This window comes from Henckelia pumila, chromosome 1 (assembly GCF_033568475.1).
Source record: "Henckelia pumila isolate YLH828 chromosome 1, ASM3356847v2, whole genome shotgun sequence".
Lineage (NCBI taxonomy): Eukaryota > Viridiplantae > Streptophyta > Magnoliopsida > Lamiales > Gesneriaceae > Henckelia > Henckelia pumila.
In genome coordinates, this window is record NC_133120.1 from 12543429 (window position 1) to 12558452 (window position 15024).

Below are 15024 nucleotides of genomic sequence, written 5' to 3' on the forward strand. Positions count from 1 at the left end.
GAGGCGGAACTAGCTGTTGCATCAATTGGTTTGGGAGAAAAATCAACAGTGTTGTTGCATAGAAAGCTTGGGCATATGTCATAACGAGGAATGAATTAAGATTCACTCTGAACGGAAGCTGTTGCCGGGACTTACAAAAGTGACTTTACCCTTTTTGTGAGCATTGTGTTACTAGTAAACAACACAGATTAAAGTTTGGCACATTTACTGCCAAAATCAAAGGCATATTGGAGCTGATTCATTCTGATGTTTGGCATGCACCGGTGGTATCCCTAGGAGGAACGAGATATTTTGTCTTGTTTATTGATGATTTCTCTAGGAGATGTTGGGTGTATTCAATCAAGAAGAAATCAGATATTTTTGAAGTCTTCAAAGTTTTCAAAGCGCGAGTTGAACTTGATTCTGACAAGAAAATCAAGTGTTTGAGGGCTGACAATGGAGGACAATATACCAGTGATGAGTTTGATGCATTTTGCCAGCATGAGGGCATCAAAATACAGTTCACGATGGCTTACACGCCTCAGCAGAATGGAGTGGCAGAGTGGATGAACAGAACTTTGTTGGACAAAACAAGGGCCATGTTAAGTACTGCGGGTCTACCAAAGCCATTTTGGGCAGAAGCAGTCAAAACCGCTTCTTACATCATCAATCGTTCTTCTTCAGTGGCGATTGATTTGAAGACTCCGATGAAGGTGTGGACTGGCAAGCCAGATGATTATTCTCGGTTACATATATTTGGAAGTCCGGTGTACGTTTTGTACAATGAACAAGAAAGATCGAAGTTGGATTACAAATCCAGAAAGTGTATCTTCTTAGGCTATGCTGATGGAGTAAAGGGGTTTCGCTTGTGGGATCCTACTGTCCACAAGCTTATCATCAGCAGAGATGTTATCTTCGAGGAAGATAAAGTGAAGGGAGACAAAGGCACACTGAATTTAGAAACTACTATCATTCAGGTAGAAAATAAGACATACGAAGATCAAGTTTCTTGTGAAGCAGTACCAGAGCACGAGGTACAAGAACCAGTTGAGTCAGAGGTTTCCAAAGTGAGGCAGTCAACTCGAGAGAGAAGACCACTAGGTTGGCTTTCAGATTATGTCACTGAAAGTAACATTGCATATTGTCTATTAACAGAGGATGATGAGCCATAAAGTTTCCATGAGGCTACTCAAAGCTCGGATGTGTCCCTGTGGATGACAGCGATGCAGGAAGAATTGGAAGAATTGGACAGGAACAAAACATGGGATCTTGTTACACTACCACCAGGGAGAAAAGCTATTGGTAATAGATGGGTCTATAAGATCAAGCGTGATGGCAATAACCAAGTGGAGTGGTATCGTGCAAGATTGGTTGTAAAAGGATATGCTCAGAAAGAATAAATTGAATTCAATGAGATATTTTCTCATGTGGTTCGAATTTCAACAGTCAGAGTAGTATTTGAAATGTGTGCGGTGTTTGACCTACATCTAGAACAGTTAGATGTGAAAACAGCATTTCTTCATGGCGATCTTGAAGAAAAAATCTATATGCTCCAGCCAGAAGGTTTTGCAGAAAAGGAAAAAGAGAACTTGGTTTGTAGGTTGAACAAATCTCTGTACGGTCTCAAACAGGCGCCGAGGTGTTGGTACAAGAGATTTGATTCCTATATCATGAGCCTTGGGTACAACATACTCAGTGCAGACCCTTGTACGTATTTCAAGAGGTCTGGTGATGATGATTATATCATTTTGCTTTTGTACGTGGACGACATGTTGGTAGCAGGCCCCAACAAAGACCGGGTCTAACAATTGAAGGCACAGTTGGCTAGAGAATTTGATATGAAGGTCATGGGACCAAAAAACAAGATTCTAGGGATGCAAGTTCACCGAGACAAAAGTAACAGGAAGATTTGGCTTTCCCAGAAAAACTATTTAAAGAAAGTCTTGCAGCGCTTCAACATGCAAGATAGTAAGCCAGTTTCAACCTCTCTTCCTATTAACTTCAAGTTATCTTCTGAGATGTGTCCTAGCAGTGAAGCAGAGAGGATGGAGATGTCTCGAGTACCGTATGCATCAGCAGTGGGGAGTTTAATGTTCGCTATGATTTGTACAAGGCTAGACATTGCACAAGCAGTGGGAGCAGTCAGTCGGTATATGGCGAATCCTGGACAAGAGCATTGGAGCACGATTAAGAGGATCCTTAGATACATTAAGGGTACCTTGAATGCTGCATTATGTTTTGGAGGATCAGATTTTACACTCAGGGGCTATGTGGATTCAGATTATGCAGGTGATCCAGATAAAAGAAAATCTACTATCGGTTATGTGTTTATAGTTGTAGGAGGTGCAGTCAGCTGGGTTTCAAAACTGCAAATGGATGTGGCATTATCTACAACGGAGGTAGAATACATGGTAGCTACTCAAGCTTGCAAGGAGGCAATATGGATTAAAAGGTTATTAGAGAAACTTGGGCACAAACAAGAAAAGATTCATCTATTTTGTGACAGTCAGAGTGCCTTGCACATTGCAAGGAATCCAGTCTTTCATTCCAGAACTATACACATTGGAGTTCAATTTCATTTTGTACGGAAAGTAGTACAAGAAGGAAGTGTGGACATGCTAAAGATCCATACAAAGGATAACATATCTGATGTTCTGATCAAGCCAGTGAATACTGATAAGTTCGAGTGATGTAGATCCTCAAGTGGCCTAGTAGAAATGTAAGCAGCGAAAATGGCAAGATTGAAAGGATGTATGGAGATGTGTTTGATTCTCAATCAATCTCCAAGTGGGAGAAATGTCAGCAAAGGTGGGCAGGAGACATGCATTTAATGCATGTCCCAAAGTCTTCAAAGACAGCAGAATAGGTGGCAATGGAAACGCGTGAAAGAAGAAAATTGAAACGCGGTTTCACACCGAAGGTTCAGATTTGGGATCTATAAAAAGATGCATTCTTTGGCATTATAGATCATCTCATCCTCAAGTTCCTCCTTCTGATCTTGAGTGATCTTCTCTCCTTAATTATTTCTATATATATTTGTGAGATATGTTTTCTCCTGTATTAAGAGAGTGAGTGTCTCTTTAGAAACACAGAGAGAGGTTGTAATTCTTCAAATATTATAGTGGAATCTTTTGGTCTTGCCCGTGGTTTTTACCCTAATAATTTTTGGGGGTTTTCCACATAAATCTTGGTGTCTATTTTATTCTTCAATTTACATAGTTTCTATCTCGTGATGTCGCACCTGGGACCAACAGAATGAATATTGAACTTAACAGGCAGGTATACTTGCTGCAAATGGGTTGCTCCGAAGACGTTGTAACACTGGGGACAAATACTATAAACAAAAGGTCATGTCATGGCCACAGACAGGAGCACGTCTTATTGTTACTATGTTCCTTAAGGGTTTCATTGCCACTGGTTGTTTAATGTGAGTTTTTTTTATTTATTTTTATTTTAATGAACGCTATATTATTGTTGTTCATATTTATTTTTACACGTTTCCGAATAAATCAGGGAGAAAAATATTTTTGGTTATGTAACTTACACAATTATCATTTTTTATCCTGTCATCGATCAATTCACAGTCTTGTTCCATTTATAACATGCATTAGTTTTCAATTTTGGCCTTTTTTCACCAGAATGCCTATGTGGAACAATAAATAATGACTCCGCATGAGATTTTACTGACGTGTTCAATGTTATGTCAGATGAAAAATGATTAAATTTGAAAAAATAGTGCAAGTTAGTGGACTAAAAACATGATCAATTTTGACTTATGACAAGACAATAAATGAAAATCATGCAAGTTACAAGGCCAAAAATACTTATTCTCGATAAATTATTATGTTGACATCCATCGAGTTCTTTGTGATTGAGGTACTAGTGGTGGTGTCGCAGATTGTTGGACGATGGAGGTACAACTTTAGCTTTTGAAGGTACAACTAGGAAGAGCCTCCTAAAAGTGTTGTTGAGGATTCATTCTCCACAGTTTTATTGGAAGGTACGCAAATTAACTAATAAAAATCAACAATTCTTTTGTGTGTTTAAAGGGGTCGGCCGGGTGATTATTTTGACCTCTAATTTTTTAGATGTTCCAAAAGAGCCCTCAACTGGTTTTGGGTTATTGCGTTAATGAAGACAGAAAAATGCACGTGCTCAATCGAATGCTGCGTAAATTTCATAAGAAAAAAAAAATGCTTTTTTGGTTTATACTGGAAACAAGACAAATTAAAACACTTTTGGCCCTAAATGTTAAGAACCAAAAAAGTACGTAATCAATCTGTTTGTTTAATTTTTGAATTTTAGGCAGATGTTAGAATACACATGTTAATGAAAAATAAAATGTTGCAGAGAGCAATAATTGTTCTTTTTAATGAGAGTGATGTGCATGTGACACTTAAATTAATGTTATATGATTTAAATGATATGAGTTGCAGTACAGTTACCAATAATTATAATATTTAGTAGCCAATAAGCTCTCGATCTTATGAACTCATTGAAAAATTCAAGATGATTTAAGAAAATTTTATTTCATGGAAATGCTCATCATGCTGCTTTTATAGATATCAGATTTGAAGACAAATTAAAATGAGATAATTAATAATGGGTGGTTGTCGTCGTCGTAGTAGTAGTTGTTGTTGTTATTATTATTATTATTATTATTATTATTATTATTATTATTATTATCTTCTCTATTTTATGAGAGTCATTTAAAAACTGTTTGGTATGTTGATATGACTGTTTCAACTTCTCCACTCATTTCTCCAAACTAATACCACACGTTCCTCAATTTTGTTTTCCCATCATTTATAATAGATTACTCATAATTAAAAAATCTTTATCCATAATTACATGATTTCATATTATATACTTTATTATTAATATTACATATTTTTATTTTATTAATTAAATTATATTACATGCAAAAAATATATTTATTTATCCATTATATTTCACACACACGTTATGTGCCCACTTGCTAGTTATTATTATAAGTTAAGCAGCGCTCTGTTTTAATTTGTGTATTAAAAAGGTTGCAACCAAAGGTCACATTGGTCTTGCTGAAGCCTACATAGATGGGGACTTCTCTATGGTTGATTCCAATGAAGGTCTCGTCAACCTTTACATGGTAAACTAAGTATATATTTATATAACATACACACCCAATGTATGTGTCAAATTTCGTATGTGTGTTTATATTATATATATATAACATAATATAAATAGAATTGATTTTTTGGGTTCCTTAATTAAACTTGTACGATTTTTGGGTTTTGATCTAATATTAAGTTTTCAAAATGTATTTTTGGTACTAAATTTTTATTTTCGAAAATTTTGATCTCATTGTTAACGTGACATCTGATATCTCAGTAATTTTTTTACGACATGTTAGAATTTTTCGATGGCATGTTTTCGATAACATGTCAATAATTAGATCAAAATAATCAAAATTTAAAAGTTAGTATATCAAAACCAAATTAAAAACTTAGTGAACCATATGTTAATTGGTGAGTGAAATTAATTTTGCACTAACAAGTTCCTCCACTCTAATTTGCAGCTATTTCATATCAACAGAAATTTAGAATCTTCAGCCTCGGAATTGACCAACGAAAGGTAATTTTATTTTATAAAATTATGACCTATATAAACTCCCTTTAAAAATGAATATACATTCGAGAATCAATAATTTGATCTTTAAAAGATATATGTAGAACCTAAGTAAATACATATCATTGAATGTAATAAAGATTTTGTGAAAGGTATTTGAATTAATTTTTTCAAGATATTAAAAATTGTCACATTAGAATATTAGCAATCTTCGACATAATATCTTCAATAATATCCTGAAGTATATCAATAATGACCGATATTACATCAGTAATATCAAATATCACGTCATATTTCAGGCCAAAAAAGCTAAACTTTTATTGCGTTCCGGAGGTTTACCCAGAGCGCACCGAAAGATAGCGGCTACGGGTTCCCACGTCACAAAAAAAAACTAAACTTTTAAAAAATAAAATCTAAATTATCTGGCAAAGCTCGAACTTTGAATATTTTCATGACCGAGAGTTAAAACATGCATGATAACTTAGACGACGATTTTGCTAATTTTCTGGAGTACACACAAATTTCTTTGGAAATCAATTGTAGGGGGCAGTGGGCACCATTGCTTTTCACTTCTTTAGCAGCAAGATTCTTCTTCAAGCACGATTGGAGGCAAAGTAGAACATCTCAAAACAACTTAGTTCATTATGATCTTGTAAGTTCTTTGCAATTCCCATTAAAATTTTTTTTAAAGGGAAATATTTTTTCCCCTCTAACTTGTCCAATTTTCGATATTGTTGGTCCAATAGGTTTTCAAATTCTAATTTTTGTACACTTACTTTTAATTATTTGCTATTTTTGGTCAAATTGTTGACATAAAATCAGTAGAACGGTCAAAGTGGGTTGGGTCCACTGGGTTAGATCACCCCGTTGATCCATTTTGACAGCTCTAAACATCAAACAACTTACGATTTTTCGATTTTATATCAGTATTTTTCGGCATCACGTCATCGGTTTTCGGTGTTACATTAGCACTACGGTGAACAGGGACGGCCCTGACGTAGGGCGGGCCGGGCGATCGCCCAGAACCTCACCTTCAGACGGGCCCCCAATTATTTTTAAATTAGTATTTATATTAATATTTATATAATTTTATTAAATAAAAAATTATTAAAAAAATTGATTATAGGGTTTTATGAAAAAACTTTTGCTTGAATTGGTTAAATCACCACAAACTCTCGTACCCCACTAATTTATTTTTAATTTCATCTTCTTTCTTCATGCGGCCTTGCAAACAATTTATTCTATACACAAAAATTTATCGCTGACCTCCATTGCTTCATAGGTAGGCATATCGTCAAGTTTTTCTTACTTATACAATTAAACCATGAGGATTACTCATATTACAAATTTGAAATTGTGTGATTTTACAAAAAAAATGTAATATATATTTTTTTTCATTTTCTTCATTTACTAATTGATTATTTCATTGTTATTTTATTAATTCATATTACGCTAATTTATTATTATCATATATATATATATATGTTTTTTTCTTCGTTTTTTATTTCATTATTTAGTATTATTTTATATTGCACATGAGTTTAGTTAAAATATTTTTATTCTTGCACAATTATTCATTGAACGTAAAATGAAAAAAAATGACGAATTTGCTTCAAAAAATGCGAGAAGAGTGCATTTTAAATAACATTAGTTGTTGAATAGGTTATTTTTTGAGAAATTATGTAGACATTTATGATGCGTAATTTTATTAATTACATTATATGGTTTACTTTGATTATAATATTCGATTAGTTTATATATATATATATATATATATATATATATATATATTTATATAGTTCTTGTATGGTGCCCAACAATATATGCCCACTTTATGCCCACCATGTACAAGTCAACGCATCTATTGTACCGGTTAACTCATCTATTGTACATGGTGGGCATGAGTGGGCATATATTGTTGGGCACCATAAAAAAACTCTATATATATATATATATAAATATATATCACACTGTTCAAGTTATTGAAAGAACATTTTTTTATTCGCCCCGGGCCTAATTTCTCTCAGGACCGCCCCTGACGGTGAAATATTAAGACGGAAAAGCCAAACCCGTTTTTTTTTTCCCCTCCCCAAATGCATGCATCAAGGAATTTAGTAATTAAGCGGTCTCAAGAATGTAGGGTAAATTAAAACATTCTTGTATTTATTTATTTTAAAAAAAAAATTGGTAATTTTCTAAAATCTCTTATGAAAATCAATAAACCAAACCCTTTAGGAGAACAAATTTTTTGGCTAAGCATTTGACTAAGGTTAGAAGTTCGATTTCCCTTACCAACACTTTGTTGGACTAACATGTCGTACATGGTTTGCCTAATATTATGCATGGTTTACTTGACTAGCGTAGTTAATTTGCAGGATATTGTGTTAGTTTGGGGGTTTACTCAGTTTGCAAAAAAAGATAACGACTACGGGTTCTCACGTCATAAAAAAAATTATCATTATGTTAATTTTGTTGTTTAAATCCTCTGGTCGATAAATTTTATGTGATATAAGTGTATTTTAATTGCTTATACGTATAATAAATAAATAAACCTCATGTGAAATTATTTCATGGATCAATTTTATGAGATAGATCTTTGAACCGACCGAACTCATGAAAATATATGTTACTTTTTATTTCAAAAACATTAATTTGTATTATACATGTATGGACCAGGTCGATCCATCTCACATATAAATCTTTGACCATATCATAGAAGACCTACTTAATTATGTATAATTATTTTGAAAATCAAAGTGTCCAAAGTTGAAAATGACGTTGTGTGTGTGCACGCACGCTTGCTCGCACTTTGTTCTTATTTATATATACCATATGAAAAGTTTCAATACTTTTTGTTGAAGAAAAATTCATATATACTCGAACCTAAAACATGCTTTTATTTCCAGGGCAGTGAACTCTTTGAATTGTTTTTGGATGAAACCATGTCTTATTCATGTGCAATATACGAGGTTAGTCTCTACTTGTCACTATATATATTTATTTCCCTATAAACGTAGTCCTCTACATAACTTGATCTTCCATTTTGTAAGACACAAGTTGAAGACTTGAAGATTGCCCAGCTTAGAAAAATTCACACTTTGATTGAAAAGGTAAAAATTTCTCTATGCACATATATATATATATATATATATATAAACAGCACGTGTGATGCACGTGTTGACACATTGTTTTTATAATATATATTTATTATTTTTTATAATTATATTTAGTGAGATTTTCAGGCCTCATAATAAAAATCATATAAAATTGAATAATTATGAAATCAACTCAAATAATATAACGATCAATTTTTTTCACTTTGTGTATATATATATATATATACACTAGTAAACAACAAGTGCGATGCACGTGTTGACACATTGTTTTTATAATATATATTTATTATTATTTATAATTATATTTAGTGGGATTTTCAGGCCTCATAATAAAAATCATATAAAATTGAATAATTATGAAATCAACTCAAATAATATAACGATCAATTTTTTTCACTTTGTGTCATGTTAATAGTGAATTTATATTTTCAGACTTATAAATTGAATATTTTTTATTTTTAGTCACGTCATGATACATTTTCATTTTAGTTATGTCACTCGTATATTGTTTTATTTTGATCATTTAACTCACATGTTTTTTTTTAAAATTTTTGGTTTTGTTACCATAATCTATCATGTTTCTCGATCATAAAAAAATGAAAAATTAAAATAAATACAAATTAAATGATCAAAATAAAAACAATATACAAGTAAAATGACAAAAATGAAAATGTATCGTAATATGATTAAAAATAAAAAGCATTCAAGTTAGATAATACTCCTTCATCCCAATTATATAGATCATGTTTGTTTGTTTGTTTTTGTCTCAAATTTATAGGCATATATATATATATACATATATATATATATATATATATATATATATATATATACATTTTAGTAATATTTTTTTACACTCTACCCATATTAAGTATTAACTATATTTTGAAACTTGGGCATATACCATTTTAGTAATATTTTTTTACACTCTACCCATATTAAGTATTAATTATACTTTGAAACTTGGGCATTAATTTTTTGAATTCATTCAAAGGTATAATTAATAGAAAGTTTACAAAATTTGTTTTCTCGATTATGTTTTTAATATTTGTTAAAAAAAACTACACTATATAATCAGAACGAAAAATATGAAATGAGTCATAATTAGATTCATTACCATAGTACAAATTATATAATTTGTTCACTTAATATTAATAAAGAAAATAATCTACTAATTAAACCATCAAATTTATTAATTTAAAGATTTTTATCATAATAATCAAAATCATATATATATATATATATATATTATCATTATTAATTAAATTTGTATAATTATTATTAAAAATTTTCTCCCTCTTAAATATATAAAAATATCAAGAATTTAATTTATAATCTAAAAATTTCGTAAATATATATTTTTAATTATAAATTTTTATATTAATGTCATAATTTTTAGTTTTTAGTTTTGTTATTTTCAAGATTTATTTATATTTGATTAACTACAACTTAATTAAAGCCATAAACTAAAATTTATATTTTACTTTAATATTCTTCTAGTTTTTTTTTAATATCAAGGGTTACATTTATATTCTTACAACATTAATATTTATGGATATTAATAATATTTACATATAATATAATAGAAATATTTATTTTAGGGTTGATTTTACTTATATGTGTATATTTTTTTCTATGACCTTATTTATCGTGTAAATAAAAGGGCAAATTTTTCACAATGATAAAACTTTACCCTTTTATTCACACTTTTAGATAGTATAAATACATTTAATTTATACTCCTACATTAATTTCGTAAATATATATTTTTAACTCTAAATTTTAATATTATTACACTAAATTTTTAGTTTTAGTTTTGTTCTTTTCAATATTTTTATTTTTATATTTTTTTAATTCTAACTTTATATATTAATACCGTAAGTTTTTTTTTCTTTTCAAGATTTTCAAATTCTTTCATGTCCCATATTCTGAATTGAGATGCAATGTGATTTGTCTTTATTCACACATTATTAAACAATAGTTACTACAGAGTCACCGACTTTCGTTATAACTTTTTTAATGAACACATCTGATGAACTAAAACCAAACTCTACAAAATTGACTCACATACTAAGTGACATATATATATAGAGTTTTGATATGCTGCCCACCAACTATGTCCAATTCTGTGCCCACCATGTACAAGTCAACTCACCTATTATACGGGTCAACTCATGACTTGTACATGGTGGGCACGAAGATGGGCATAGTTGGTGGACAACATAACAAAAATTTATATACATATATATAAGAAGGTTATTTACAAAATCCAAAGAAACCTCAAATATCGATGAACTTATGAAAATTATAAATCTGACATATTCACGACAATATAAATATGAATTCTCCTAATAAACTTTGCAAATAAATCCATTCAAGATACATTAATGATTATTTTATGTTTTAATTGTCCGGCCACATTCAGTTACAAGTACTCAATCGATATAATTTATATTGTTCAAATTTATGTATAATTATTTTTTCTATTATACTATTCTACCTTATTCTAGTATTTGAAGTTAATATAAAATTTTTAATTAAAAATTTTAAAATTTTATTTTTTTATTCATATTTTAAAATAAGTAATAATATATAATAGATAAGTTAATTCTTTTTTTTTCATAGATGCTCATATAAAATACATTGATACTTTATCACACTAAAAATATACAAATGAAAAATAAAAAAGATAAAAATGTTTAAAAGTAAGTCATATATCGAAATCTTTTTTTCATTAAAATTTTGTTTTTTTATTTATACTAAAAATATATAAATTAAAAATTAAAAAGATAAAATGTTAAGAATAAGTGATCGAAATTTTTTTCATTAAAATTTTATTTTTTTATTCACACTTTTAGATAGATAATAATAGATAATAGATAAGTCAATTCTTTATTCTCATAGATGTTCATATAAAATACATTGATACTTAATTATTACACTAAAAATATATAAATTAAAAATTAAAAATATAAAATATTTTAAAGTAATTCATAGAATTTTTTTTTAATTTTTTTATTAATTATCATCAAATGAAAAATGAAAGACTAATATAGTAGTAGTTATGCAATAGGTCAACCTACCCACTAATTGCAATTAAGTTATAGTCATAAATGTATATAACATAAATATATTATATTTAATAGATAGAATATATATTTACTTTTATGTCCTAGTTAAAATGAGACTATTTAATTTTATATCCCTATATATATTTATATAACCTAAATAAAATGTGGAATAAAAGGACAAAGTTGTCAATTCACAATTGTAAAACTTTACCCTTTTATTCACACTTTTAGATAGGTAAAGGTATATATATATATATATATACCTGTTGTGAGACCTCGGTTCTAAACATCTAATATCGGATAATATAACAATTAAGCATACAAGATCAAAAATAAGAAGCAATAAATTTTTTTTAAGAACAGAGCTCGCTCTGCTCGATCGGTAATATCTTACCTATCGAGCGGACACAAAAAGCCCAACTCTCTGCCTCAGCTCAGGAGTGCTCGCTCGATCGGTAATAATCAACCGATCGAGCGGCACAGTTATGCAGAAAACAAAAAATAAAATTACTCTCCTCAACATGCAACACAACACCTCAAATCTCAATATACAACATGCATAACTCACTTCAATCGACATGCATAATCCAGTACAAGGTAGTTCTAGAGTTATACAATCTCAAACTAGTAGAACATGCTACAGTCTAGTTTATTCAATACAATACATAACGAGTTCGAATACAATCTAAGTTTGATTACATATTCGACTTCTAAAACACCAAGACCTCACTCTATCAACTCGACCACTTAGCCATGCGATCTCTGACTCGGTCCTGCCCCACCTGTTGTCAAGCACACATACAAAGACAAGACAACATTCGGATAATCCGGTGAGAATAATATTCTCAGAAAAAAAGACAAACATGCAATATCATTCAATATATCAACTAATGATATATAATCTCAAGCATGATACACAAATCTCAGTCATGTACTTCAAGAAGGAATCTAAAATGAAATGCATGACTTTAAACTCTGGGATTATCAAGTCTGGGTAATCAAAAGGTAATCAGCTCTTCTCTTCCTCTATTGGGATCCCGAGGATGGACTATCACACAAATCACACCGACCCTCCACTCGGGATGGATAGTGTATCATTCAATCCTCTAGACTCTGGAGCAACTATATAGGGTTAAATCGGTCATTGCAGTAAATCGCCTACCAATGCCCCCTATTATAATTCTCAAATCGTCTAAATCAAAATGAATGAATTCAAATGGCTCAATATGAATGAAAGTGCAAGCATAACTCATTCAATAATCCAAGTAATCAAATAACATGCAAGTATGTGAATTCTCCGGAACACTCGAATCAAGTCGGATTCGAGTTAATCATTCCATTCAAATCTAAGCCGTCCTTTACCTCCTCTCAGTACGTCGATGCTCCAAAACCTGGAAACAAAAACGATTCCTCAATCAAGATTCATTCTAATATCCTTTATCGATAATAAGAAGGCGATACTATATCATCTCCAATCTCTTGAACTATTCAAATTCTGAAATCTCTCAACTCCCGGCCTTCAAATGAATCTGTAAAAGAAATAACAAGGCTCGAGATCAATAATGACATTCAAACTCGAATCATAACGGCTCAAACCAATTCATCCAAACTATAGTCCAAAACTCAAATCGACGACATAACGGCTATATTTTGATCAAACCAAAAACACAAACAACAGTATAATAACGATACTAAATCAAATCAGTACCAAATCATCAAAACAACTCAAAACAAACAAATCTCAAAACTCCAATTCTCCAAAATCACAAGAAAATTCATAACAAATCCGAACGACGAGCTATTTCCAAACCGACTGAGAATAAACGATAAAAACTCTGTCAAGAACAACATAACCAAAACTCAATCGATTCTAACGACATCCCAAAATATAAGTCTAGCTTATCGAAGAAGAACTTACTATAGAACGAAGCTCTCGCAGCCGTGATCGCTAATCTGCCTTCAGAAATAAATTCTAACGGACGGATCGGCCGAAAACTGAAATCTAAAAGCTTGAAAGTGAAATGGGGTGTCTTCAATGGAGGTTGGGCGGCTTGGAGGAGAAGGTGAAGTTAAGAAATAAGTCAAACCAAGTATAAATATCTAATAAAGTCCAATTTTGCAATTTAGTCTCTGAAAAATCCGAAATTTGCAAAAATGACCCTGATCAAACTCAAGTCGATCCTCTAATTCTATAATCTCTGATTATCTCAAATAAAATCAATTAAGATAATTTTGGGGCATTTCAATTATCCCTCTCTAAGAATAAATTTCGACCTCGAAATCAAACACAGTTTTATCTCAAAGGCTAAGGAATAAAATCCAAAACATCAAGAGAATTCATCTCTCAAAATAAGTCCAGAAAATTTCTGATCCCATATGAACTCTATCTCTCAAATACTCCTTCAAGACCGTCTATCAAAATTCGACTCATTCTCGTCAGAATAATCCTCCTCTGCTCAGTCACAATCGAATCTTCTCTGGTTCCGACCAATGACACAGAAAATCATCTCGAAAACACAGAGATCTTCATCTCTTCTCGTTCAACTCTTTAAAAGTGCCTTAAATAATGCATCGAATAGCTGTCGTTGTACGGAATCTCTACAAGAATCCAGAATTCTGCCAACTAGGGCTAAGTCAAGCTCTACTACTCATGGCATATCCTCCAAAGTTTGACTCGTCTGATCTGGTTGTCCGTCGTTCTGAGGATATTGAACTGAAATAAGTTGTAATCAAATAAAAAAAGTCTCTTTGAAGTCTATGCCGAAAGAACGAGTGCAACGAGGATCTCTGTCTAAACTGTTGGACTTTGGCAAAACAAGACATCTGACGACCTCTGGCAAAAATATCAATCCCCTGATTCTGACTAAAAGTCATTCTGTACGGAATATGGTAGCAGATTACATCAATCAGTCAATCATAAACAGATAGTAGATAAAATAAGAACAAATCCGTTGGCTCAAAACATCAGCTGTTGCAATCAATTCCTCAGGTAAAAGATTCGCAGTCAGAATCTCATACAATCTAATCTTCTTTTCTGTCCTCATAATCGGTTCCGTCTGCGAAATAAATACTACAACTCTTAAGATTAGAAAAGATCACGAAAATCTCCTCATAAGAAAATAGATAACAGATATTCTAATCAATAAGATCGCTGCGAGCTCAAAGTCCAGATTCGGACATTGAGTCTCGAGCGTCTTCAGCTGCCTCGATGTCTAGACTAGAGCGCTATTCCTATGAATAAGAGCACATCCA

General features: G+C 31.3%; 1 protein-coding gene across 1 annotated transcript in view; it reads left to right on the plus strand.

Annotated features, from left to right (window-relative positions):
• The window catches only part of LOC140894771 (uncharacterized), a 36699-nt gene that overhangs the window by 15283 nt on the left and 6392 nt on the right, over positions 1 to 15024 (plus strand). Inside the window, exons 11-17 of the mRNA XM_073303388.1 lie at positions 3255 to 3406; positions 3877 to 3979; positions 5012 to 5107; positions 5537 to 5592; positions 6130 to 6238; positions 8493 to 8555; positions 8637 to 8696. Coding sequence (XP_073159489.1) covers positions 3255 to 3406; positions 3877 to 3979; positions 5012 to 5107; positions 5537 to 5592; positions 6130 to 6238; positions 8493 to 8555; positions 8637 to 8696 — 639 coding nt within the window. The remainder of the gene's footprint in view (positions 1 to 3254; positions 3407 to 3876; positions 3980 to 5011; positions 5108 to 5536; positions 5593 to 6129; positions 6239 to 8492; positions 8556 to 8636; positions 8697 to 15024) is intronic.